Below are 22,201 nucleotides of genomic sequence, written 5' to 3' on the forward strand. Positions count from 1 at the left end.
TACGTTCAGACTGCAGGCCTTGATGCTCAATTCCGATTTTTTTGTGAGGTCGTTCACATTGCAATTAAATGCGACCTGTATGTGGCCTGCTGTGTGAACGGCTTACCGCCCCATACTATCCCGCATGCGCAGAAGAGCGTACGATGACGTCATACGTCATGAGCGTGCCCAGTGTTTGCGGAAGTAAACATGGATGGTAAGAGTAGGAATGCATATTGAGAATGAGGAGTCACAAGCTTATTACAAGCGCAAAGCAGCGGTATTTGGAGAAGCTCTCGAGCATCCAAAATATTGATCCTTACGAGCTCCCTGCAGCAGAATGGCACAGAGATCTGGACCAGTTACCTCCGTGCACATATATGGACATAGTAAATTATCTTGTCTTTGGTGTAAGTTACTACACTATGCAGGAGTTTAAAAGTCACAATCTTTAGAATCTTATGAGACTTTCTGCTGTGGCTGGGTGCAGGACTTGGCCATCTACAAGCGATTTTAAAGTTGTTGTCCAGCCGGAGCCAGTACATTAATCACGGTATAATTTTAAAGAGGATATTAAAAAGAAAAAGAGCTAGGCTTTTGCCCCTGGCCTTTTGTGGGGCAGTGGCATCGTCTATCCAAAGACGCGTTTGGGTGCATCGTCGTAGCCAGGAGTGGTGGGACTGTGATGTGAGCGGCTTTTCAGACGCGTAGGTCGGATAAATGCGCCCTGGCCGTTCAGACTGCAGTCGCAAGGCAAAAGATCAGATACGTATCGGAATTAGGACCACATATCCAAGTGGCCTGGATCGGATTTGAAAAAATCCGATCTGTGCTGTTCAGACTGTCATGAAAAGATCAGATACAGGTCGCATAGGGCCAAAAAAAAAATCGGATTTGGGTCACTTTAGTGTGCTGTCTGAACGTAGCCTTAGTTTCTTCATATTGAGAACCACACAGTGAAACAGTTATCACTGAATTGCCCAAATATTCCTAAAGCTACACAGAGCAAAGACTAAATAGAGAGGTCCGGTTTTAGCTGTGGGTGGGTGGGGCTAATTAGCATATTCATAGATGTCCACTCACTGACTGAGGAAAAAGATATTTTTTCTTCATTTTTGAGTTAAAAAAAAAAACAACTTAAAATGTACAATTTTGAGGAGCCCAAATGACTTTAAAGGAATAAATAGGTGCTGGAGTGAATTTTAAAGATGTTCCCTGCTGAAGCTTTATCAAAAGTACTAGTTTTGTTACTTATAAACAGCAGAGGTCGTTCAGCTCTCATTTATTTCTCAGATATATTTCTTTGATTTATTACAAACTCTGATTTTACGCCTCACACTCGTCCCTACGTGTTCGTTACAATTCAATGTGCAACGAACATGTAGGACACAGAAATGTTGAGACGTTCTTGTGTAATACCACCTGCGGCCATCAGGGGACACCTGTGTGGAGTGTTTTAACATCCTTAATCTGTGGATTAACCAAAGATTATTCTTTAAAACCAGGCCGGATGAATACAGACATAAAAGCTCAAAAGAAAACATGAAACAATATAAACAAACTCATCTTTTATTTATTGGTCATTTCTCTATTAATTCCAACATATTTATTCTGATTTATTTTCAGATAAACGTCCTAAAACCACCAAATTATCGGTTAATTCCCGACTCATTTGTATTTGAACCTCCTTTTTCTTATCTCCTGTCACAGTCTCTGTCTCTTCTTCTGTCGTCTCGGTCTCTGTAAGCCTCTCCTCTTCTGCTGTCATCCCGGTCCGTCTCTCTTCTTCTCTCGTCGACTCTGTCGCGGTTCCTCCTCGTGTCTTCTTCTCTGTCTGTCCCTCGCCGCCTCTCCTCTTCCTCGCGGCGCGTCTCCACCTCTCTCGCTCTCTGTCCGTTCTGCTGTTCCCGTGGCGAGGCCACCTTCTGGTTGTACTTGTCGTAGGCGGCGTCTTCCTTCTCCTCTTTGACTATGACAGGACGAGGAGGAGGAGGAGGAGAGGAAGAGGGAGCCCGGCTCCGCTTCTTCTTCTCCTTCTTCTCTTTCTTCTTTTTCTTCTTCTCTTTCTTGTCTGAGGAAAACAGGAGTTTAAAATCCATCTGGTCCTGAATCAGGAGGCTTTACAACAGAAGGAGGCGGCCTCACCTTTTTTGGCCTTCTTCACGGGGATGCTGTACTCGTCCTCCTCTGAGGCGGCGGAGGACTGCGTCTCGGGGGCTCTGGGGGCGCAGCCCTCCTGCCTCAGATGTTTGGTGATGTCGTCCATGTCCTCGTTGTCTTTGGGCGGACGGTAGTCTTTCACGTGATCCACACGGATGGTCCGACCTTTAATCTGACCCAACAAAGGCCACAAAGTTAGAAACAAAGTTAGGGCTGGGCAACGATTAAAATGTTTAATCTAATTAATCACATGATTTCCCTGATTAATCACGATTCAGCGCATTTGTACGCAGAATCCAAAAAGGAATCCAAAAGTAGTGTATAGCCTTTAGCATTTAGTTTTATTTTAAATGTGCTGCCATATGAATGAAAGTGCCATAACATTTGTTGTGCAAACACACTTTTAACATCAGCATCTTTATGTAGTTTTTATGTAGAAGCCTCGCTCCACTGTCTGTTTCCTTTAATGACTTGCTGCTATCAGTTGTGTGTTTTGGATTTAAGTGATATTTTAGACTGGAACTACTACGGTGAGAAGACAATTCAACTTGGCAGTGTTTACAGATGACTTTGGTTCTGTCGACGCCGCCGTATGGAAGAACTTTAAAATGAAAATGGCAGAGTAAAAGTTCCGTACCCTTCTCCATGTTTGGTGGATCCGCTGATTACTTTCTTTTCCGGTTCCGCGGCAGACAGCAACAGACTTTTACAAAAAAAAAGCCTGTGAGCAACAGACTTTTACCAAATAAAAGCCTGTGAGCAACAGACTTTTACAGAATAAAAGGCTTTGAGCAACAGACTTTTACAAAATAAAAGACTGTGAGCAACAGACTTTTACAGAATAAAAGCACAGCCCTTTTACAGACAGCTGTTCCACTTCCTATTTGCCCCATTATAAAAAATTTGGCTGCAGTTCAGTTGATTTTCTCTGGGGGCGCTGGCGAGCGAGTGCAGAATGACCATTGGCCATAGGGCTGGCGCTAATAACTCAAAAAATGTCCCCGCTAGCGACTGAAACCTGAAAATATTACTGTGATTTCTGACAGAGTGATGTAGATTTATATCAAAAGTACAATAACCTGGGAGTTATATCTTTCTGTTTTCTTACAGGTCTGGCATTTGCGAGTCAGTCTCCGCTAGCATTTAGCTAATGGAATCTGAAGAACGCGCGGCAGATTACGACCGGCTGCTTTACGGCACCCGTCCACTGTGCCAGAGTGCTAACCTGGTGCTGCTAACAACAACCAAAGCTAAACCAGAGGCTAGTCAGAGAGTATGTAAAAGGGCTGTGCTGAAATCTGTAACTATTTGAGCTAACACCTCTCTGCTAGCTCAGCGCTAGGACTGACCATGCCGTAAAGTGATGCCACATGCGTGACGTCACTCGTGAGGCAATACTGACAATAAATGTGTATTTTAAAAAGATCTAGTGAGTCTAAAAAAAAATCAAACCACGTGCAAAGCAATGGCTGCATCTAAGGTGGATTTCATAGTACCACCATAGAGTTCGGCGTGCTCTGCACTGCTTCGTTGGCGCCCCTAGAGTGCAGTACCACCCGGAAAAAGCCGCCAGTTTTCCCTCTCCTCATAATAGAGACTCTCTGATAAAAGCCTGTGAGCAACAGACATTTACAGAATAAAAGCCTGTGAGCAACAGACTTTTACAGAATAAAAGCCTGTGAGCAACAGACTTTTACAGAATAAAAGCCTGTGAGCAACAGACTTTTACAGAATAAAAGCCTGTGAGCAACAGACTTTTACAAAATAAAACCTGCGTTAATGCGCAATAAATATTTATTTAAAATATTTATATTTAATTAACAAGTTAACGTGATAACAACGAGTTAACTCTCCCAGCCCTAATTTTAATAATTAAATAATTTTTCTGGTAATTTCTCATGAAAAAGATTCTCTAGTTTGAGACTAAAGGTTAAAGCTCAGCTGCTTCTCTTCATTTTACTTCAAAATACACTGAATATTTATGGGCTTCATGCGGTTAGTTTGAGTTCCTCTCCCTGCCTGTAGGGGGCGCAGTTACAGGTCACACACCTTGATGCCGTTAAAGTTGTCCACAGCCAGGACGGTGCTCCTCTGGTCCTCGTAGCAGATGAAGCAGAAGCCTTTGGACTTCCCTGTCTTCTTGTCCCGCACCAGGTTGATGTTGACGGTCTCTCCATACCTGATCGGGAGAAAATAAAAGATCATTTTCCACATTTTGGTGAAACTCGATGAGTGACCGGACAGCACATGAGCAGACTGAGCAGATACGTACTGAGAGAAGACGCAGATCAAGTCGCCTTCGGTCAGCTCGTAGGGAAAGCCGCCTGCAGGAGACCAAAGTGATCAGAAAGCAGCCCAAACCTACATTTAGGAACTTTTTTTCTCTGTTAAGCCACTTAACTCTGACCTATGAACCATTCAGGGAGGAAAAAGGCTCCTAACTCAAGGGATGAACCAGTGTTGTGTCCACACAGAACAGACAACTTAGCAAAGAAGCCATTTTAAACTGGATCTTTAGGCTCTTTGTTCCCAGCAGCCTGTCACAGAGACACATCATTTGTTCCCATTTCTTTAGTTGCATCTGTGAAACACAGCTTCATAGTTTCAACTTTTTTGTACATTTACGTTTAAAACTGCTTTCAGTTACCAAGAGTCAAATTAATATATGAAATTCAGTTTAAAAAAAAAATCCTAATCCCAAAATAATTAATGTTATCAAGTCTAAAAGTAGGGAAAAAAAACAGACAATAATAAGAATTATATTTTATTCAACATCAAGAAAAAGTAAATAAGATTCAATTTAAAGCTTAAAAAAGGAATATAAGATATAATTTAATGACTAATTATGGAACAATTAATATAAATGAAATGATTAAACTGTTTTATGCCACCAGAAATGAATATTCTAGAAGCTCTTTGTGGGTTTTAGACTGGAATTAAGATTTGTTCCCATTTTTTTAGCTGCATCTGTGAAAAACAGCAAAGATAACACAGTCTGACAGACAGAAAACAGGATTTCTGCAGCAACAAGGTGATTCCCAAAGAGCTGTTAGCTGAAAACTTGGCATATCTCAGCATGGTGTGCAGTGTGTCCTTAAAACATTTGAGGAAACTGGACAAGTGGAGGACAAAAGAAGAAGTGTCAGGCCTAAAGAACTATCTACAGCAGATGAACAGCATCTGAAAGTGATGTCCTTAAAGGGATAATCTGGCGTAAAATGCACTTTAGATCAATTTACGGGATGTTGGGAGTACATACGTTGAGTTGACATCAAAATCATGTCATTCGGATGTGTTTTGAGAATTTCGATTTGACCGTTTTTAGCCAAAAGTCGTTAGCCTGGAAGTGATGACGGCATCGAGTATCGCCGCTACAAAACGCTATTTTTATACCTCTTCTACAGCTCCAAACAACATAACACTTACGTGGTAGTGAGTAGAGGGTCCCTAAAGCCAAACCGAAGTGTCCCGAGGTCTTCATGTGGTCGGGTATAGAGTCCAGAATTAATTTAATCAAGCCAGTGTGGAAGTTGCCTTTAGGCGAAAAGATGAGCCGAAAACTTCTCACATTAAGACTCTGTGAGTCGCGTTTATTAACTGACAAAAACTCACAGTTCCAACTGACAAAAACTCACAGTTCCAACTGACAAAAACTGACAGTTCCAACTGACAGCTCGCGCATCAACAGAACAGCTGTTATCATGAAACGTCACCGGATCTCTTAAAGAGACCGCAACTATTAAATGCATCATAACATTAAAGACGATGAACCAACAACATAACAGATAACAGAACACATATAAGAAAGTGAATTATGCCGTCAGTGTTGAGAGCACTACACATGCCCCCCCAGAATTCACTCTAACAGAAAACCTGATTAAAAAAATATCAACGGCGTGGGGGGCGAATCAAACGTCCAGTGCGGCTCCGCCGAATTTGAGAGTGCGGAACCGCCCCCTCAGTGGCTGTCTGTGGGGCTCCCCTGCGGCATGGTCGAGGGGCAGGAGGAACGGAAAGGGGGGGCCTAGTCAGAGGCCGTCCCCGTTTTGGGGGCTGCGCCAACTCAACTGCCCTGGCCAGATCAAGGTGAGCTGGTTTAAGGCGGTTCACAGAAATACACTCCGGTTTGCCCCCAATGTCCACCACAAAGTGCTTGTCCCCAGTTTCCACAACACGGAAAGGGCCCTCGTAAGGCGGACGGAGAGGTCCGCGGTGCCCATCCACACGAATGAAAACATACCCAGCAGACTGTAGGCCACTGGGGACGTGAGAGTTTGGTAGACCATGGCAGGAGGTAGCAAGTGGAGCAAACAGCTTGGCATTGTCTAACAGGCTGGAGCGCTGGAGTGTGGCTGACCAAGGGGTCGTGGTGCTGGGGACGAAATCCCCAGGGACCCGCAGTGGCTGACCGTAGACCAGCTCTGCGGAGGAGGCCTGGAGGTCTTCCTTCGGCGCTGTCCTGATGCCCAGCATGACCCATGGGAGCTTGTCAGCCCAGGAACTGTCCTTCAGGCTGGCACGCAGGGAGGCTTTCATGGACCTGTGAAATCGTTCACAGAGGCCATTGCTCTGGGGGTGGTAGGCCGTGGTGCGGTGGAGTTTAACTCCCAAGCTCCCTGCGACAGCGTTCCAAAGCTCGGAAGTAAACTGTGCGCCACGGTCTGAGGAGATGTCTGAAGGGGCGCCAAAACGGGACACCCAGGTGCCAATAAATGCCCGTGCCACGTCCGCTGATGTTATGGATGACAGTGGAACAGCCTCTGCCCACCGTGTGGTCCTGTCGACCATAGTGAGTACATGAGTGTAACCCTGCGAGGGTGGAAGTGGGCCAACTAGGTCGATGTTGACGTGGTCGAAACGTCGTTCAGGCACTTGAAATTGTTCCAGTGGCGCTTTGGTGTGGCGGTGTACTTTGGCACGTTGGCACTCTACACAGGTGTTCGCCCAGTCCCTCACGTCCTTTTTAAGTCCGTGCCACACAAACTTTGCTGCCACCAGCCGTTGTGAGGCCTTGGTTCCGGGGTGTGAGAGGCTATGGATGGCGTCGAAAACAGGCCGCCTCCACTTCGCAGGCACAACAGGCCTAGGGGAGCCCATAGAGATGTCGCAAAGCAGAGTGGTGCCAGCGTCGTCGAATGCCACATCCTGAAGCTGCAGCCCAGTAGCGGATGAACGGCAAGCCTGCACGTCCGGGTCTGTGGCCTGCTCCGTTGCCATGCTGCCGTAGTCCAAACCGAGGTGGACCGCCCCCGCAACAGCACGGGAGAGGCAGTCTGCAACCTGGTTGTGCTTCCCAGAAAGGTGTGCAATGTCCGTCGTGAACTCTGAGATGTAAGTCAGCTGCCGCTGTTGCCTGCCGGACCATGGCTGAGTGACTTTGGACATGGCGAAGGTCAGAGGCTTGTGGTCCACAAAAACGGTGAACTGGCGTCCTTCCAGCAGTGAACGAAAGTGTCGGATGGCGAGGTACACTCCAAGTAGCTCCCGGTCGAAAGTGCTATACTTCCATTCACTGGGACGTAACTGCCTGCTGAAAAAGGCGAGAGGCTGCCAAGCATTACCCACCCACTGCTCGTAAACCGCACCGACCGCGTAGTCCGAGGCGTCCGTGGTAAGTGCGATTGGGGCAGAGGAGGCGGGATGGGCCAACATGGCAGCCTTAGCCAGGGCTGTCTTAGCGTCCACAAAAGCCTTGTCTCTTTCCGGGTTCCAGTCCACAGCGTGCTTAGGCTTGGCACCTTTCAGAGCCTCGTACAGGGGATGCATGGTTTGGGCAGCCCTGGGGAGAAAACGGTGGTAAAAGTTAACCATGCCAAGGAACTCCTGTAAGGCTCTGACAGTGACTGGGCGTGGAAAAATGGTGATGGCCTCTACTTTTGACGGAAGGGGAACAACCCCGTCCTTCGTGACTCTGTGCCCCAGAAAGTCTATGGTGGACCGACCGAACTCGCACTTGGCTGGATTGATGATGAGCCCGTGCTCGGTAAGTCGCTCGAACAGAGTGCGAAGGTGCGAAAGGTGCTCTGGAGGTGATGAACTGGCCACGAGGATGTCGTCAAGGTACACAAACAGAAAAGGCAGATCCCGTAACACAGAGTCCATGAGCCGCTGGAATGTTTGAGCAGCATTTTTGAGCCCAAATGGTGTGCGCAGGAACTCAAACAAACCAAACGGTGTGATTACAGCTGTTTTTGGAATGTCGCGAGGGTGTACGGGCACTTGATGGTATCCTCTGATCAGGTCCACCTTCGAAAACATGACCTTACCAGCCAGAGTCGCTGAGCGCGCAGGCATAAGAACAGAAAGTGACGGCGTCGATCAAGCGCTGATTTTTAACGTCCACTAACAGTCAAAATGCACACAAAAAAATCTGATCCTAAGAGGGGAACAGCGACTTTGGCAGTCACAAAGTCCCAGCCGAAGCATTGGCTGTCAAAACACAGTTCAACATGCCTTGTGCCGTATGTACGGATAGGGCTTCCATTGGCGGCTTCCATGGGGGGGCCGTGGGTGTCAGCCACCACGTCCACCTGTGAAGCAGGAAGTAGACTCCGCTGTGCCCCTGTGTCGCAGAGGAGTGGCCGGCCGGAGATGGAGTCGTGGATGAAGAGCAGCCCGCCGGCATGGCCGACGCTCACGGCCACTAGTGAGCGCCGGCCTTGGCGTTTCCCGCTCCACTTAAGCTGCATGGAGAGCGGCATCGTTTGGCCTTGGGGCCAAACCTGGCATGGTAGTAGCACACACCTGAAGACTGCTGCCGACGCGGGGCTGCTGCTGCGATGAGCATGTGATCATCGGATATTTCTGATACAGCAACAGCACCAGCAGGAAGAAGGGCAGCTGCGCAGGGCTGTTGACTAGCCAGGAAACACTTGTCAGCCTCAGCAGCCAGTTCTCTACAATCAGTGCTGGCAGTGTTGGCCAAAGCAGCTCTCACATGAGCAGGCAGTTGGCGCAGGAAAAGGTGGAGGAAAAGGAAATCTGGCTTGTTGTCACCGAGCAGATCGAGCATTCGGTCCATTAGCTCTGAGGGCTTGCTGTCACCGAGCCCTTGAAGAGAGAAAAGCCTGCTAGCCCTCTCTGTGTCAGATAGTTCGAATGTTTTCAGTAAGTATTCTTTCAGAGTTTCATACTTTCTCGTCAGAGGAGGACGTTTAAGAAGGCTCACTACTCTCGATGCCGTAGAACTTCCGAGAGCAGATACCACATAGTACAGTAGTATTTCGTTTCGTCGGCCGTTATCTGACGCAAGGCAAACTGTGCCTCAGTCTGAGCGAACCAGGCAGAAGAAGACGATTCCCAGAATTCGGGGAGCTTGAGAGACACAGCGTTTGCGGTCATGGCGATCTGGATACGTCCAGTAAACAAACGTCGGGGTCACCAGTGTGGAAGTTGCCTTTAGGCAAAAAGATGAGCCGAAAACTTCTCACATTAAGACTCTGTGAGTCGCGTTTATTAACTGACAAAAACTCACAGTTCCAACTGACAAAAACTCACAGTTCCAACTGACAAAAACTCACAGTTCCAACTGACAGCTCGCGCATCAACAGAACAGCTGTTATCATGAAACGTCACCGGATCTCTTAAAGAGACCGCAACTATTAAATGCATCATAACATTAAAGACGATGAACCAACAACATAACAGATAACAGAACACATATAAGAAAGTGAATTATGCCGTCAGTGTTGAGAGCACTACACCAGTACCTTTCCGGAAATGTTGCTGCTGCAGCTGCCGCTTAAGACCGTGGTGAAGTTGGTTTGATATTGGTTTGAAAAAAAAAAGACACCTTATTTCCTTATTGTGAATATCTGTCAAATATCCAAAAGGAAATGAGTATTTGGAGTACTGATGAAAACATAAACCATCTGACAGACTCAACAGGAAAAAGGAACCAAAAAGGCTGGAATATATTCACAGAACAGTCAGATCATTCTGGGCATCAGACACCTTAAATTACTCGTTAAAAGTGCAAATACCAGTGGATTATCTGGGTCTACCAATATCGAATCATAACTGTCAGGCTCCATGCAGGGATTCCTCTTTGCTTCATGTCTTTGTTTGTAAAAACATCAACTCAACTCAACCTGCTGGAAACCCAGAGCTGGTTAACAGCTGGAGTCTGAGGAACAGCTCACCAACAAAGATCCAGGCGCTGTCTTTGTACACATTGTGCCAGGAAACAGACTCTTTGATGCCGAGGTTGGCCTCCCGCTCATTCAGCTCGTTGATCAGCTTCACCTTGGTCAGCGGACTGAAAACAGAGAAACAGAGAAGAGGGTTCAGTAACCAACCACAGGTGTGTTAACATGACCCATCATATGTGAGTAACACTGTGTTTGGGCTGGAATGTGGGACATAAAACATGATTATTTTAAAAAGTTTCAGTCCTGATTCAAGCAGCAACAGTAAACATCATCATGTGTCACACCAGGTAAGAACAAAGTGTTTTACATGAGACTTAAAGCAGGAAACACAAGGACACGTGAGGAGATGGAAGAACAACGCACATAAACAGGAAGTAGCTGAGATAAGGAGATTAGTTTTAGCAGTTTACTGGTAGCTTGCTCTGTTTAGTTTTATTGTGCAGCATAAAATCCATATTTTAGATGATGTAACACATTCAACACCTCTTCTAACACGTTTTTGTGTGCATGTCTGTGTAAATCATTTGACTGTGGAGCGCCAAACTAGCGGCAGGAAAACAGAAAAACACCCCACAAAGCAGTCGATTCCTGTCACTGACGGCTGCTCACAATATGCCGAATTAAAAAGCAGTTCCTTGTGTTTTTAATGAACCAGGTCGTTAATATCTAATCAAGTAACCTGACTGATCGATTGAAGGAAATCACTAAACCGCGAGGATTTTTAACAGGGTTTGGTCAATGAGAATAGAGCGATGGCACCGTTTAACCTACAATGTTTACTAGCAGCGTACATCAAGAGTAAATAACAGATATAAACTAGAAAACCTATAGAAAGTGTTTCATTGGAAAATGCTTACTTACTTCATGTTGTACTGCTTTAAAGAGAAGCTGACGGTACAGTACGGTAGAAATGGTGAATCCTGTTGATGTGAACCACTTCCGTTTGCATCCCCGCCTCTGCCGCCACCTGCTGGTCGGATGTTTTAACTACAAGCTAAATTTATGCAGCTGAACGACGATCACGTCGTAATAATATTAACGACCAATTATCATTGGTTTGAGATTAAAATAAAAATGTTAAATTAAAAGAACGACTGTGGTACAATTTTATGATTATGATTGTAAGATTATGTGTGAGATAGATTTGATATTTGTCTAAAATATATGTTCATCCTCCCTTACAACAGGTGGCGCTGTGATGCTAAACGCTAATTGTTGATACGATGTAAACACAAACCTGTCAGGCATACATTCACCTCGAAAGCTGAAAATATACTGTATATGTTTCATTTTGAGCTTTTTTATGCCTGAAACACGCATTTAATCGGCAGATTTGTCAAATCTGCCGTTGTTGTGGCAATTCTTATGAGTTCAGTTATACTTTAGCTCTCAGTTAGCTGGGTTAGCTATGCTACCGTTAGCAACTTTGCCTCAACTGCCAAAATAACAAATAATAGTTTTTACGCCATTGTTCGTGTTTCATCTGCTGTGGGTGAGTAAAATAGTCACTTAAAGTCATCACAAGTTCACGAAACGAATGCTAAAAGCTCAGTATTGCACGTCTATAGATGTGAGCAGAACATTCATACATTTAAAGTAAATTTAAAGTAGTTCTCTTCATTTTAAAGTCCCACATGTAGGTTATAAATATATTCAGGATTTCCTGTGAGTTGTCTGTAGCTAAAGATAAAATCGGCACATGTTAAGTGAGATTACATTGAGTATAATTGGTTTTAATGTCTCGCTTTAATTTACTATGGAAATATGTTTCATTTTTAATAATGTGTGTGACAAAGGGAAGATAATAACAGGAAGGATTCGGTTAGGTGACAAACAGAAGAGTTTGGAAAGGGACATTTTGGCTGAAACTTCAGTTTGTCAGTGGTTTTTCCCCTCTAAAATAAAACGGATAAGTATGGAAGTCCGTTTCCGCCACTTAATAAAAATAAATTTAGAAATACTATCTCATAATTATGAGATACTAAAATATGAGATACAAAATTATGAGATACTAAGATACTATCTCATAATTATGAGATACTTATGAGATACTAAGTCAAAATAAGTCAAAATTATGAGATACTAAGTCAAAATAAGTCAAAATTATGAGATACTAAGTCAAAATTATGAGATAGTGTCTCATAATTATGAGATACTAAATCGAAATTATGAGATACTAAGTCAAAATAAGTCAAAATTATGAGATACTAAGTCAAAATTATGAGATAGTGTCTCATAATTATGAGATACTAAATCGAAATTATGAGATACTAAGTCAAAATAAGTCAAAATTATGAGATACTAAGTCAAAATTATGAGATAGTGTCTCATAATTATGAGATACTAAATCGAAATTATGAGATACTAAGTCAAAATAAGTCAAAATTATGAGATACTAAGTCAAAATTATGAGATAGTGTCTCATAATTATGAGATACTAAATCGAAATTATGAGATACTAAGTCAAAATAAGTCAAAATTATGAGATACTAAGTCAAAATTATGAGATAGTATTTCTAAATTTACTTTTATTAAGTGGCGGAAACGGGCTTCCATAGTCTGTTCTGTAAACGGTGTCAGATTCATTTCTCATCAGGCTGGATTTGGGCGATCTTTGTGTTGATTTTTATCCCACATCCTCTCACCCGTCTGCCTTTCTGAAGGATGATCTCTCAGGTCTTCATCTTGTCGTCGAAGGGCGACCACCTCATCTACAAAGACTGTATCCTTATCCAACCGCAGAAAATAACCAAGGCCAAACACCAACGCACGATGTTATTTCTGATGCCGATCAATACCTTTCCTTCCCAGAACATCGAGGCCGCTCATACCTGATCACGGGTCCGGTTATTGTGCTGAAAGTGTTGGGGGGGGTCTTTGCTTTGCTCCGTTTGAAAGTTAACCTCAACCTGACCACCAGTCCGCGGAGAAGCAGGAAACGATGTCGTCAATACTTTCTACGAGAAGGTCACAGCCCTGACCGGAGACCAGCCTCCGGTTGTCATGGTAACCCCACTGTGTGATGTGAAGTGTTTTAAAGGACTGGGCTACATCTCAGACTCTGCGGGCCTCAGTTGGCATGTTAATACGCTTCAGGGATGGAGTTAAATCCACCTGAGGAGCTGCGGTTGGAAAACTGAATTAAAAAAGCTGAACTTTCCTGTCCTTGTGATGGCAGCGGCCTCAGTCCTGTGTTCTGTTCGTTCTGCTCCGCAGAGCCACAGAGATCTGCACTTCGTGCACGTCCGGCAGGGAGGTCTCTACTGGGTCGCCACCACAGCGGCCGACTCCTCGCCGTTCACCATCATCGAGTTCCTCAACAGGTTTGTTTCACATGAGCGAAACCTTCGGATGGACGGGGGGTTGAGAAAGAAGTCAAACCTCAGATGTTTCCTTCGCTGACAGCTCGGCTCGTTAAACCCAGAACTGACCCAGAATATTCAGTTCAGTTTCATTCTGAAAAGTTCCAGCAGCCGTGAGGAACGTCCCCCAGCACAAACCTGCAGGGTGTGATCAGAACCACAGGTTCTAATTATCAGAACCACAGATTCTGAAGAACCGAGTTCCAGCCTCGTTTTGGCGTTGATGAAGGTAGTCCGGCTAGTTGGCTGGGGTTTAAAAAATAAAGCGCTTTGATTCTCAAAACAATATGCGTTCAAAAGAGTAATACATTTGCATCACAAAATCGTTCTCCAGGAAAAAGTCAGACCTCACAATTGCTTGGCCCTATTTTCTCTCCCTTCGTATCACTGCCTGATGCCGCCTGCCGACAGAAAGGGTAACTTTCCAAGCAATAAACACCGTAAAACAGGCGGGGCTGAGAAGCAAAACGCTTTATTTTTGTGGCCCCCTTTTTTCCCCCCAGAAAATGATGTAAGTGTATTGAATCGTTTCGAATCGTATCGTTCGTTTCTAATTGAATCGTTTCAAATCGAATCGTTTCAAATCGAATCGCATTGAATCGTTTCAAATCGAATCGTTTAGTTTCGAATCAAATCGTTTCAAAGCGTATCGAATGTATCAAATCGTTTCGTGAGATTACTGTATCGCTACAGCCCTACTGCCGACAGCCGCACCTGTTACGGTGTTTGCTGCACGGAAGCAGGGGACTGCTCGGTCTGTACTTCGGTCTGCACGGTTTACACAGCAGGCAGTGATACAAAGGGAGAGAAAATAGGGCCAAGCCATTGTGAGGTCTGACTTTTTCCTGGAGAACGATTTTGTGATGCAAATGTATTACTCTGTTGAACGCATATTGTTTTGAGAAGCAAAACGCTTTATTTTTGAAACCCCGGCCAACTAGCCGGACTACCTTCATCAACGCCAAAAACGAGGCTGGAACTCGGCTCACAGGACGCAGCAGGGGGTAAGAAAATGTTCTTAAATGATATTGCTAATATGGGATGTCATACAGCTTCATGTCAAAAGAGGCGAACTGTCCCTTTAATGCATCAGAACAAGTTGGCTGTTTCCACTCTGAATGTGGCAGTTTAGTGAGAAAGCAACGTGTTCGCCCAGGTGTCGGTACGATAAGTACCCGAGAGCCCTGCAGAACCTTCGGGCGTAGAACTGAACCTCGATGGAACACTGAACTGAAACAATCCAGGATGTTTAAAGCTTAAGGAGGCAGACTGGTTAAGGTTAGGTTAACGGCCGGTTAACTGAAGTGTGTGTTTCAGGATGTTTAAAGCTTAAGGAAGCAGACTGGTTAAGGTTAGGTTAACGGCCGGTTAACTAAACTGTGTGTTTCAGGCTGACGGCTCTGGTGAAGGATTACTGCGGCAGCCTCTCAGAGAAGTCGGTCCAGATGAACTTCGCCCTCATCTACGAGCTGCTGGACGAGGTGGTGGTGAGTTTTTGGCCACTGGTGGCGCTGCAGAGCAACGCTTTAACAAGCAGGTCCTGGTTTTGAGATGCACTAAGAATTCTTCTTCCTGGTTTATTGATCCAAAGACGGACGTCCTGTAGAAGTTTCCACATCTCTTCGTGACGTCGCAGTCAGACAGAAAAGTACCGAATCTTTCAATGATTCATGCACCCAAACATGTTTAAATCCCCTCAGAACGCAGAGTGCACCCACTCAGATTGCATCTGAGCGGAGTTTTCTCTTCACATTTTGAGGTGAGGGTCTATTTAAGCTGCCATAAAAACTATAAAACACACAGTGAATGAATAAGAAAACATCTGAGATTCTGCTGTTCACAGTTACAGAACTTTTCTGATATAACTTATAGTTTTCATAAAATGACTGTTTGAACTGTATCCCACATTCTGGTGGAATATTCCAACATGGCCGCCCCCATAGGTCGTGTATGACTCAGACTCTGGCTGTGTTCGAAACCGCATACTTCTCCTACTTCTCCTACTAACTTTTTGAGTTAGTATGCGAGTTTGAGTAAGCGAGAAGTTCACGGATGCATACTAGATTCTCCGAAATGTTGGGTATGCATCATGAGGTTACTACTCATACTCAAACTACCCAAGATGCAACGTAACGTGACGTCGCCGATCGTCATTTGCTGTCAAAACGGCAGTTTCAAGCTAGCTACAACGAGGGTAGGTTCACTTCCTGTTTTCAAAACAAAAGCACCAATTGTATCGTAATGGCTTTCCCTATATAAAAAGGCAACAGGTATTTTATTTTGTGAAAATAACCGGAAGTGCATTGCTCACTGCTTTAGTAGCGCCGAATTCGTGGGAACAAAACTGTAAATAGCCGGTATTTTGTCAGGTTTTCAACACGTTGGGGATCTAAGCGACTACTTTCTCCCCTGAAAATGTTTCAAATGTTGCTAAAGTTTACAGAGTTTAGAGCTTAAGAGAAATCAGCTTCAGGCCGGCTGATTTTGGCTCGGGCAGGAGCGAAATGTATTGTGGGTAAACGCTCTGCATACTGTCTGATCGATGAGTATGTAGTATCAGAGAGTCTCTATTATGAGGAGAGGGAAAACTGGCGGCTATTTCCGGGTGGTACTGCACTCTAGGGGTGCCAACGAAGCAGAGCAGAGCACGCCGAACTCTATGGTGGTACTATGAAATCCACCTTAGATGCAGCCATTGCTTTTGATAGAATTTTTTATATTTTTTCATTTTAATTTTCCTAAAGGCAGGATAAATTATCCTTTCAAACGGCACTTGGTTTGATTTTTTTAGACTCACTAGATTTGTTTAAAATACACATTTATTGTCAGTATTGCCTCCCGAGTGACGTCACGCATGTGGCATCACTTTACGGCATGGTCAGTCCTAGCGCTGAGCTAGCAGAGAGGTGTTAGCTCAAATAGTTACAGATTTCAGCACAGCCCTTTTACATACTCTCTGACTAGCCTCTGGTTTAGCTTTGGTTGTTGTTAGCGGCACCAGGTTAGCACTCTGGCACAGTGGACGAGTGCCGTAAAGCAGCCGGTCGTAATCAGCCGTGCGTTCTTCAGATTCCGTTAGCTAGATGCTAGCGGATACTGACTCGCAAATGCCAGACCTGTAAGAAAACAGAAAGCCATAACTCCCAGGTTATTGTACTTTCGATATAAATCCACATCCCTCTGTCAGAAATCACAGTATTATTTTCAGGTTTCAGCCGCTAGCGGGGACATTTTTTGAGTTATTAGCGCCAGCCCTATGGAAAATGGTCATTCTGCACTCGCTCGCCAGCACCCCCAGACAAAATCAACTGAACTGCAGCCAAATTTTTTTATAATGGGGCGAATAGGAAGTGGAACGGCTGTCTGTAAAAGGGCTGTGGTAGTATGCGGTATGCGGTTTTGAGCCTTGGTGTCATCTCTCATCAGAATCACTTAAAGGAGCAACAGGAAGTAAATGTGACATTTACAGGAAGTGAAATATCAAACTCCTGACAGGAGAACAGTGTTTGCAGTTTTTCTGTACTGATCTGTGCTGATGTGGGCTGTCTTTCTGTCTGTCAGGACTACGGTTACATCCAGACCACGTCCTCTGATGTCCTGAAGAACTTCATCCAGACTGAGGCCGTTTCCTCCAGACCGTTCAGCCTGTTCGACCTCAGCAACGTCGGCCTGGTACTTTTACACCAACTACACCTCTAGCTCGTTCTGACACAAATGATGGTTTTTGACCCCGTTAGAGGTCTTTTGTGCTGAATGTGTATCATGTGACCATGTACACATTCAGCACATTGTAATCAAATCCAAATGAGTCCAATTCATACAGAGCAAATAAAAAAACAGTAGTCGAGCTAAAGAAACCAACAAATTGAATCAGATCTGCTCTTCGGCCCGATCCTCCATCCTGAGTCTCCCAAAGTGGCAGCTGGTTCCACAGAGAGGGGCCTGGTAACTGAAGGCTCCGCCTCCCAAACTGGCAGCTGGTTCCACAGGGAGGGGCCTGATAACTGAAGGCTACGCCTCCCAAACTGGCAGCTGGTTCCACAGAGAGGGGCCTGATAACTGAAGGCTCCGCCTCCCAAACTGGCAGCTGGTTCCACAGAGAGGGGCCTGATAACTGAAGGCTCCGCCTCCCAAACTGGCAGCTGGTTCCACAGAGGGGAGCCTGATAACTGAAGGCTCTGCCTCCCAAACTGGCAGCTGGTTCCACAGAGATGGGCCTGATAACTGAAGGCTCTGCCTCCCAAACTGGCAGCTGGTTCCACAGAGAGGGGCCTGATAACTGAAGGCTCTGCCTCCCAAACTGGCAGCTGGTTAAGGATAAAGTTGAGCCTCGCCCTGTTGGACCATCTGAGGCTGCATTTCAGGTTCGACTGGTTCCACCGCCACTGATCTGTGTTCAGGCAGTTTGGTGTCAGCCTGATGATGTGCAGACGAGGTCGTTTCTAATAAACCTGAACGTTTTACCACCTGGAAGCTTTCCCCCCCATCCGCCTTAAACAAAGGTCACAAACCAACTCCGTGTGATTTTCCAGAGCAGTAAAAGAGCCAAAGAACGGACGTAATCCAGAGTTTAAAGACCTGCCGGGAGGATTCCCAGAGATGCTCATCTGCTCACCAACAGGTGGAAAACAAAGGCTTTATGAGGAGCTAAAGGAAACTGAAAGGGGATCGTTGTGTAAATATGGCAGAAATCATAAAGCTGAGACATCCTCATTCTCTCAGGAGGAAGAGAAGGAGTTCATTTCCTGAACCTAGTCAGTTTGAGTCTGTTTCTCACGGCGTTTAATCGTCTTTCTGGTGGATTCTTTACAGTTTCAGGTGCTTTTCGTGTTAACCCTTTAGGCGCCAAGATTGTTTTTTGAAAATACTGGATTTTGACATTAATATTTCAAAAGCTGGTGGCTGAAAGGGGGTTAAAGATAGATGCCTACTGTACATTAGAAAAATGTTGCCCATGATCCATAGTTTATGTGGGGTATGAAATTATTGATCTAATTTGCATATTATGACGTCATCAGGCGGCAGCCATTTTGAATCTCATTATGTTCAGGAAATATTGGAATTGAGTGATTATGAACTTGTTTTAAAACTTTTTTTTTTTCTTTTTGTCTATTTATCATCATCTATAATGATCAGGGAACAGGAAAGCAACAATAAAACAGAATAATGTAGTAAAATATTACTATATCATCATTACCATATAGTAGGAAAACACATGCGAAAAGTTGCCTATATTTTTTCAGGAAATGGTTATTATTTTCATTTTTCTGTCTTTTACCATCATTCATAAGGAGGAAACCAACAATAAAACAGGAGAAAGTGGTAAAATACTGTCATCGTTAGGCTACCATAGGGTAGGAAAACGCATGCAAGAAGTGGAAGACATTGAATTGATTTTTTTTTTTTTAACCTGTTCAACCTTATTCATAATGATCAGGAATGAGGAATACAATAATAAAACAAGTGGTAAAATGTCAGGATCATTGCGCTGGCGGATAGGCGCGCCGTGGCACCGGGGGCTGGATGGAGAGAGCGCATGCTAAAGATACCAGACCCACTTCTCCCACCCCTGATTCCTCGACCAACACCTCTACGGACACTGCGACCGCGTTCCCCACTACCACCCACTCCATTGAGGTTGGATAACGGCACCGAATGAGTTGGAGTGTGTGTGTGTGCTTGGAGAACAGCCTTGCTTCGCATGCCGGCACCATTGCCTTCGGAAGTTTCACCGTGGGAAGCATGAGTGCTCGTCCGATCCTCCTCCTCACGAGGTAAAAACTCTCCTTCGGAGTCGGAATCGGCAAATAGCATGCTCAATACTTCCGCACGATTCAACTTCTTACAAGCCATGGTGTTAAAAACTCACTAATAGTTCGCTGAAAATAAAAATTCGACTCGCACGTCTTTACAGAACAGCTCTGAATAACTGCTTCCGTCTGAGCTCGCGTGGCTTTTTTGCACTGCCTTATAAAAACACTGTGAACTACAAAATGACGTGAGCTTGGTCTTGTTTGAAAGGGTAACATGTTTGCCAACTAGTGGTAGGAGGACTGAACACCTTAAAGCCCGTTTAGTTTATCTACAGACTGTTTTGTTTATGCTGACGTCATGTCGCAATTCTGCGACTTTGGCGGTTAGAGGGTTAAATCCAGTTAAATCCAGTTTATTCTGTCTCACATCCGATCTGAAATCGGACGTTTGAATCCCGTTTGTGTGGCGTCAGCCTGTGGTTTCCCATCGGAGGTGAATCTGATTCGAGGACAAATCTGCATCGTCATCCGGAGCTAAAAGTCATCCCAAACTTCACCGTCTGCTCCGGGGATTCTTTCTGTTTCCATCTGATCCAAAGAGTCGTCTGTTTTCTGTCCACAAGCTCAGACATGTTCAGTGTTTCAGGATTCTCTGCAGCGCTGACATGTCGGGACAGTAAATATTCCAGGAACTCTCAGACTGAACTAAAACCAGCTCCAGATTTCACGTTTAGGCTTCCACCGAAGCCCCGAGATGTTTTAACGAACGCAGTTTGTGTTTTTTACGGCCGTTTTACTCCTCTGAGAAACTGCATTTACTCTGTTTGTTAGTTTGTTTGTTGTTTGTCTGCAGTTTGGAGCAGAGACACAACAGAGTAAAGTGGCTCCAAGCTCTGCTGCCACCAGACCCATCCAGTGCAGCAGAGAGCAGGTAAACATCAGCTCAGAGGCACCAGGGCAGGTGGGGGAGGGCCATTCAGATCTTTATCCTGCATTTAGGGGCACTTTACACGGAAAGGAAAACGGGTTAAAAACGCAAAACCTTTTTGCGGATGCACTATATCGTTTAGATGGTAACGGCGTTTTGGGGGCATGAAAACGCAAAAAAGTGAAACCGCCCTCCAGAGTGGAATTCTTGAAAACGCTCCACTGTCGCGCCACCGTGTAAAGGATTAAAAACGCAAAACTGCGTTTCTCGTCACATAGAAATGACGTGACAAGCATAATAAAGCGCCAGAAAACCGTGGGAAACACATCAGTAGGCTATCAACATGTCCGTCCCTGCGGACTTTCAACTCGCCTTAGGCGCGGTAATTGACGTTCAAGAGTCATTTCATCAGATAACAGCAATGATGAGCTACTTCGCGCGCTTGGAGTGAACAGGTAGAAGAGAAGTAGAAAGACTTGGTCTTGGTAGTGTTGCCACCTAGCCATCTGGCATGTTTACTACATCGATAAATATGAAACGTCACACACTTTTGCGTTTCCGTATGCACACAGATTTTCACCCTAAAACGCTCGTCTAAATGCAGATTTAAAAGTGAAAACGAAACACCACTTTGCGTTTTGGTTTCAGATCGTTTCCGTGTAAAGGTAGCCTTATACGGACAAACGGGATAAAGTCTATGTTTATAAAGTCTGTGGGGAGGCTGGATTATTCCTGGATGCATTGGAGATGAAGGGAGACACTCTATGGCTGTGTTCCAAACCGCATACTTCCATACTGCATACTCAGAGATCAGACAGAATGCAGAGCGTTTACCCACAATGCATTTCGCTCCTGCTCGAGCCGAAATCAGCCGGCCTGAAGCTGATTTCTCTTAAGCTCTAAACTCTGTAAACTTTAGCAACATTTGAAACATTTTCAGGCGAGAAAGTAGTCGTTTAGATCCCCAACGTGTTGAAAACCTGACAAAATACCGGCTATTTACAATTTTGTTCCCACGAATTCGGCGCTACTAAAGCTAGCCGCAGTGAGCAACGCACTTCCGGTTATTTTCACAAAATAAAATACCCGTTGCCTTTTATCTTAGGGAAAGCCATTACGATACAATTGGTGCTTTTGTTTTGAAAACAGGAAGTGAACCTACCCTCGTTGTAGCTAGCTTGAAACTGCCGTTTTGACAGGAAATGACGATCGGCGACGTCACGTTACGTTGCATCTTGGGGAGTTTGAGCATGAGTAGTAACCTCATGATGCATACCCAACATTTCGGAGAATCTAGTATGCATCTGGGAACTTCTCGCTCACTCAAACTCGCATACTAACTCAAACAGTTAGTAGGAGAAGTATGCGGTTTCGAAAACATCCTTAGTGTCTGGCTGTGTTCGAAACCGCATACTACATACTACATACTGCATACTGCATACTACATACTACATACTACATACTGCATACTACATACTGCATACTGCATACTACATACTACATACTGCATACTACATACTACATACTACATACTTCCATTCTGCATACTCATTCGATCAGACAGTATGCAGAGTGTTTACCCACAATGCATTTCGCTCCTGCCCGAGCCAAAATCAGCCGGCCTGAAGCTGATTTCTCTTAAGCTCTAAACTCTGTAACCTTTAGCAACATTTGAAACATTTTCAGGTGAGAAAGTAGTCGTTTAGATCCCCAACGTGTTGAAAACCTGACAAAATACCGGCTATTTACGATTTGGTTCCCATGAATTCGGCGCTACTAAAGCTAGCCGCAGTGAGCAACGCACTTCCGGTTATTTTCACAAAATAAAATACCCGTTGCTTTTTATCATAGGGAAAGCCATTACGATAC

At 44.8% G+C, this 22,201-nt stretch overlaps 2 protein-coding genes across 3 annotated transcripts in view; one reads left to right on the forward strand and one right to left on the reverse strand.

Annotated features, from left to right (window-relative positions):
• Positions 1 to 1,532: 1,532 nt before the first annotated feature.
• On the reverse strand, positions 1,533 to 11,239 carry rbmx2 (RNA binding motif protein X-linked 2). The gene is made up of 6 exons (XM_075486930.1): positions 11,151 to 11,239; positions 10,281 to 10,396; positions 4,412 to 4,463; positions 4,189 to 4,318; positions 2,125 to 2,311; positions 1,533 to 2,050 (listed from the first exon to the last, which is right to left on the reverse strand). The coding sequence occupies exons 1-6, from the start codon at positions 11,153 to 11,155 to the stop codon at positions 1,674 to 1,676; spliced, it is 867 nt and encodes a 288-aa protein (XP_075343045.1). The 5' UTR covers positions 11,156 to 11,239; the 3' UTR covers positions 1,533 to 1,673.
• A 248-nt stretch (positions 11,240 to 11,487) lies between these two features.
• Positions 11,488 to 22,201, forward strand: part of ap4m1 (adaptor related protein complex 4 subunit mu 1) — a 35,095-nt gene continuing 24,381 nt past the window's right edge. The window contains exons 1-7 of one of the 2 annotated variants that reach the window (XM_075486932.1): positions 11,488 to 11,781; positions 12,886 to 13,011; positions 13,210 to 13,295; positions 13,506 to 13,612; positions 15,042 to 15,138; positions 17,213 to 17,323; positions 20,258 to 20,335. In XM_075486932.1, coding sequence (XP_075343047.1) covers positions 12,954 to 13,011; positions 13,210 to 13,295; positions 13,506 to 13,612; positions 15,042 to 15,138; positions 17,213 to 17,323; positions 20,258 to 20,335 — 537 coding nt within the window. In that variant the 5' untranslated portion in view covers positions 11,488 to 11,781; positions 12,886 to 12,953. The remainder of the gene's footprint in view (positions 11,782 to 12,885; positions 13,012 to 13,209; positions 13,296 to 13,505; positions 13,613 to 15,041; positions 15,139 to 17,212; positions 17,324 to 20,257; positions 20,336 to 22,201) is intronic. The other variant, XM_075486931.1, reaches the window with a different exon arrangement.

This window comes from Odontesthes bonariensis, chromosome 16, assembly GCF_027942865.1.
Source record: "Odontesthes bonariensis isolate fOdoBon6 chromosome 16, fOdoBon6.hap1, whole genome shotgun sequence".
Taxonomy (NCBI): Eukaryota; Metazoa; Chordata; class Actinopteri; order Atheriniformes; family Atherinopsidae; genus Odontesthes; species Odontesthes bonariensis.